Source organism: Sinocyclocheilus rhinocerous, unplaced genomic scaffold (genome assembly GCF_001515625.1).
Source record: "Sinocyclocheilus rhinocerous isolate Xijiao unplaced genomic scaffold, SAMN03320098_v1.1 scaffold397, whole genome shotgun sequence".
Classification (NCBI taxonomy): domain Eukaryota; kingdom Metazoa; phylum Chordata; class Actinopteri; order Cypriniformes; family Cyprinidae; genus Sinocyclocheilus; species Sinocyclocheilus rhinocerous.
Window position 1 is genome coordinate 835,753 of NW_015663491.1, and position 1,554 is coordinate 837,306.

The window sequence follows — 1,554 nt, forward strand, 5'->3', positions numbered from 1 at the left end:
TTGCTATGTTTCTGGACCTTGATCGTGGTAGGACCCTTGCTGTCTATGGAGGGTCAGAGGGCTCTCAAATTTTGTCAAAAATATCTTAATTTGTGTTCTGAAGATGAAGATGAGTCTTACGGGTTTGAAACGACATGAGGGTGAGTTATTAATGACAGAATTTTCATTTTTGGGTGAACTATCCCTTTAAGATAATCAGAGCCATGGCTTAGTGGGCAACACACATGCTCTAGACACACTGAGCTACAGCACTTGTTCAGGAGATGCAGGATTGAATCCAGCTTGCATCTAGAGTTTCTATTAATAAAAAGTGTCAAAAGCTTGAAACACATGGTCTGTCTCACTCTATACTGTGTCTCTCACTTTGTCTGTCTGACACCTGTCTCTCTCTCTCTCTCTCTCTCTCTCGTCATTAGTCTTCTCGGGTGCACATCACCAGGGCAGTTTTGGAGCAGTTTCTGTCATTTGCCAAGTATCTAGATGGGTTGACTCATGGAGCTCCTTTACTGAAGCAGCTGTGTGATCACGTTTTGTTTAATGCTGCCATCTGGATCCATACACCAGCTAAGGTGAGCTTGTCCCACACGCTAAAGATCAAAATAAAGAGTCATATTTCATTATCTGTCCATTGTTGTTAAATGTTTCAGTGTCCATAGCCGTTATTTTTAAACCTTTTATGAAATAGTAGATAATAATAATGTAATTTCAAAATATAATAATGTGATTTTCAAGATATTAAAATATTTTACACTAACTTTCAAAAGTTGGTAAGATTTTTCCATGTTTTTGAAATATGTCTCTTATACTCACCAAAGCTGCATTTATTTGGTCAAACACACAGTATAAAGAGTAATATTGTGAAATATTATTACAATTTAAAATAACTGTTTTCTGTTAATATTTTTAAAAAATTTAATTTATTCCTGTGATGGCAAAGCGGAATTTTGAGCATCATTATTTCAGTCTTCAGTGCCACATGATCTTTTAGAAGTCATTCTAATATGCCAATTTGGTGCTCAAAAAACATTTCTTATTATCAATATTGTGCTGCTTAATGATTTTGTGGAAAACTGTTACATTTTACGGAATTCTTTGAAGAATAGAAAAATATTTATTTGAAATATAAATCTTTTGTAATATTTTAAATGTCTTAACTGTCACTTTTGATCAGTTTAAAGTGTTATTGATGCCAGACATTTGAATGGTAGTGTACATATCATTTACAGGTAATTATCACACTGTATTGATATGCAGAGGATCAATATTTGTAACTACATTAAAATAGTGAAAATAATAGTGTGAAAATGGCAATATATGTAATATACAGTCTTGATACCATCTGTATCCCATGAAACCACCACCAAAGGACCTTTTGTAAGAGTATTTGTGTTAATTAAATTCTAACCCAAGCAGTCAGCTTATATTATGCATGAAGAACTTTTGTACTTGATTGCACCAAGCATATGCTTCTAGATATTTTTATCCGTCAAGTTAACGAAGTGTGAAGTGTGTTAGTAAGTTTTGAATCTAAAGGCTCCAAAAAAAAAAAAAAAA

General features: G+C 33.4%; 1 protein-coding gene across 1 annotated transcript in view; it reads left to right on the forward strand.

Annotated features, from left to right (window-relative positions):
- LOC107728815 (neurobeachin-like) overlaps positions 1–1,554 on the forward strand; it is a 142,104-nt gene that overhangs the window by 92,555 nt on the left and 47,995 nt on the right. The window contains exon 11 of the mRNA XM_016539088.1: positions 417–569. Within this exon, the coding sequence (XP_016394574.1) occupies positions 417–569 (153 nt within the window). The remainder of the gene's footprint in view (positions 1–416; positions 570–1,554) is intronic.